The 3,624-nt window shown below is 58.5% G+C and overlaps 1 protein-coding gene across 1 annotated transcript in view; it reads left to right on the forward strand.

Moving 5' to 3' along the window:
* The first annotated feature begins 1,204 nt into the window (after positions 1–1,204).
* SMUG1 (single-strand-selective monofunctional uracil-DNA glycosylase 1) overlaps positions 1,205–3,624 on the forward strand; it is a 24,467-nt gene continuing 22,047 nt past the window's right edge. Inside the window, exons 1-2 of the mRNA XM_015850342.2 lie at positions 1,205–1,372; positions 2,559–3,359. Coding sequence (XP_015705828.1) covers positions 1,298–1,372; positions 2,559–3,359 — 876 coding nt within the window. The 5' untranslated portion in view covers positions 1,205–1,297. The remainder of the gene's footprint in view (positions 1,373–2,558; positions 3,360–3,624) is intronic.

Genomic DNA, 3,624 nt, shown 5'->3' on the forward strand with positions numbered 1-3,624 from the left:
CGTGGCCTCATGTTTAGCGCCACCTGGTGGTCACTGTGTGGTACTGCAGGGGGGGGGGTGCTCAGGAGGGGGGGGGTGACACGTGATGGTGGCACATGGAGACCCCTTAATGGGGGATCCTTGGCTTTAGGGTGGGGAGGGGACACGGGGGGATATGGGGACACAATGGGGACACTATAGGGACAATATGGGGTCATTGTGGGACACTATGGGGGCACTATAGGGACAATATGGGGTCATTATGGGGACACTATGGGGACCCTATAGGGACATTATGGGGCCACTATATAGACATTATGAGGACCCTATAGGGACATTATGGGGACACTATAGGGACCCTATGGGGACATTATGGGGGCATTATGGGGTCCCTATAGACACACTATGGGGATGATATAGGGACACTATGGGGACATTATGGGGACCCTATAGGGACACTATAGGGATGCTATAGGGACACAATGGGGACCCTATAGGGACATTATGGGGACACTATGGGGTCATTATGGGGACACTATAGGGACCCCATAGGGACATTATAAGGACCCTATAGGGACATTATGGGGACACTATGGAGACAGTATAGGGACATTGTGGGGACCCTATAGGGACACTATGGGGATGCTATAGGGACATTATGGGGACCCTATAGGGACACTATGGGGATGCTATAGGGACATTATGGGGACATTATGAGGACCCTATAGGGACATTATGGGGCCGCTATGGAGACATTATGGGGACACTATAAGAACCCCATAGGGTCATTATGAGGATGCTATAGGGACATTGTGGGGACACTATGGAGACATTATGGGGACATTATGAGGACCCTATAGGGACACTATAGGGACATTACGGGGCCATTATGGGGACACTATGATACATTATTAGGACCCCACAGGGACACTATGGGGACAACATGGGGACACTCCTGGCTTATGGGGGGGGGGGGGATGATTTTGGGGACCCTTTGGTGGCACAGAGCTGTCATTGGGACACCGTAGTCTCAGGGCTGTGTTGTTTTGGGGTCACTCGGTGCCTTTGGGGTCACTCGGTGTCTTTGGGGTCGTCGTTGTCTTTGGGGTCAGTTCCTCCCTCCGCCGCCAGGGGGCGCCATTGCGCCGCCGCACCTCCAGCCTCCCCTCCCCCACCCTATAAGAGGAGGGGGCGGGGCTACATTAAGCCACGCCCACTCCCCGCCCCCCGCGCACAAAGCCCGCCGGGAAATTCCCATCGTGCACCGCGCGAAGCCCGAACAGACAAAGACTCGGCGTGGGGGACTGCATGTCCCAGCATGCCTTGCGCGGGGTCAAGGGGCGGGGTCAAGGGGCGGGGTCAGAGGGCTGCGGTGAGGCCTAGAGCCGGGCAGGTAGGCCGCGGGTGGGAGCTGGGGAGGGGGCGGGGCAGGCTGTGACGTACACGAGGGAGGGTGTGACGTCATGGGAGGCCGGCGTGACGTCAATGGGGAGGGGGAGTGATGATGGGTGGGGGTGGGAGGGGGATGTGTGTGGGGTCTCTATAGGGGGATTTATGGGGGTGGGGGGGTTCGTTATGGGGGGTGGGGAGGGGGCGGGTAGTGGGGGGGGGCAGTTAATGGCGGCTGGGGGGGTAGTTAAGGGTCTGGGGGGGGGCACTTATGGGGCTAATGGGGGGGGTGGACAGTTAAAGGCCTTGGGGGGGCAGTTTTATGGGGCTCTTGGGGGGTAGGTATGGGGCTGGGGAGGCAACTTAATGGGCTCATTTGGAGGGGGGGAGTTAAGGGCCTGTGGGGGGCAGATATGGGCTCTTTGGGGGTGGGGGGGGCAGTTATGGGGCTGTTGGGGGGGGGGAAGTTAAGGGTCTGTGGGGCAGATATGGGGCTGGGGGTGGCAGTTATGGGGCATCTTGGGCGGGTAGTTAAGGGTCTGGGGGGGGCAAGTTAGTGGGCCTTGGGGGCAGATCATGGCTGGGGGAGGCACTTATGGGGGCTCCATGGGAGGGGGGGGGGAAATTAAGGGCGTGTGGGGGGCAGTTATGGGCTCTTTGGGGGTGGGGGGCAGTTATGGGCCTTGGAGGGGCAGTTATAATGGTATGGGGGGCAGTTACCAGGGGGTATGAGGGGGGTACGTTATGGGGCTCCTTGGAATGGGGTCAGTTATGGGGCTCACTGGGGTGGGGCAGTTAAGGACCTTGGGGGTAGCTTAAGGGTCTAACCCAGGGGGGGCAATTATGGGGGCTCTTGGGAAGGGAAAGGGGGGCAGGTTATGGGGCCTTTGGGGGGGGCAGCTTAATGCCTGGGGGCAGTTATGGGGCTGTTGGGGGGCAATTAAGGGGCTGTGGGGGCAGTTATGGGGCTCATGGGAAGGGGGGGCAGTTATAGGTCTCTTGGGGGGGCAGTTATGGGTCTCTTGGGAGGGAGGGGGGGCAGTTAGGACCGGGACCTGCTGCTTTAATGTCATTCCTGTGCTCTGCTCTGCCCCAACCCCCCTTATCCCATATACGTCCCCATACCCCATATCCATCCCCACCCCCCCATGTCCCACCCCACACCTCCCCCCCCCACTTTATGTCCCCAGCCCCGTCCGGCTGATGGCAGCATGGAGGAGGAGCAGAGAGACAACGACACGGAGCTTATCGCGACAACGACCCCGATAAGGGGCTTAAAGACCCCCATAGAGGCCTTGAAGACCCCCATAGGAGACTTAAAGACCCCCAGAGGGAACTTAACGACCCCCATAGGGGACTTAAAGACCCCCATAGACACCTTGAAGACCCCCATAGGGGACTCAACGACCCCCATGGAGACCTTGAAGACCCGCATAGAAGACTTAAAGACCCCCATGGAGACCTTAAGGACCCCCATAGGAGACTCAACGACCCCCATAGGGGCCTTAAGGACCCCCATAGAGAACATAACGACCCCCATAGGGGACTTAAAGACCCCCATAGAGACCTTGAAGACCCCCATAGAGACCTTGAAGAACCCCATAGGGGGCTCAACGAACCCCATGGAGGATTTAACGACCCCTAAAGAGGACATAACGACCCCCATAGGGGATATAACGACCCCCATAGGGGACATAACGACCCCCATAGGGGATATAACGACCCCCATAGGGGGCTTAAAGGGGTTCGCAGAGCGTTTCCTACAGCTGGAACGGGACCATATCGCCCTATTAAAGGAGCTGCCCCCATTCGGGGCTCCGGTCAGCCACGTTTACAGCCCGTTGGATTACGCCTGGGAACCACATCGGGACTTTGTCAGTCGTTATTGTCGCGGCCCTAAAAGGATCCTGTTCCTCGGCATGAATCCAGGCCCCTTTGGGATGGCACAGACCGGGGTGAGGGGGGGAATGAGGGGTGGGGTTAATGGGGGGGTATGGGGGGGGTGGGGGGTGTATGGGATGGGGGAGGGGGAAATAGGGGTGGTTATGGGGTGTCTGTTCTATGGGGTGTGTGTGTATGGGGGTATATGGAGTGTCTGTGGGGGTATACAGGGTGTCTGTTCTATGGGGTGTCTGTTCTATGGGGTACATGGGGGAGGTGGGGGGGTTATGGGGTGTCTGTTCTATGGGGTGTGTGTGTATGGGGGTATATGTGGTGTCTGTTCTATGGGGTAGGGGGGGGTTGGGGTTTATGGGG

Source organism: Coturnix japonica, unplaced genomic scaffold (genome assembly GCF_001577835.2).
Source record: "Coturnix japonica isolate 7356 unplaced genomic scaffold, Coturnix japonica 2.1 chrUnrandom339, whole genome shotgun sequence".
NCBI classification, from domain to species: domain Eukaryota; kingdom Metazoa; phylum Chordata; class Aves; order Galliformes; family Phasianidae; genus Coturnix; species Coturnix japonica.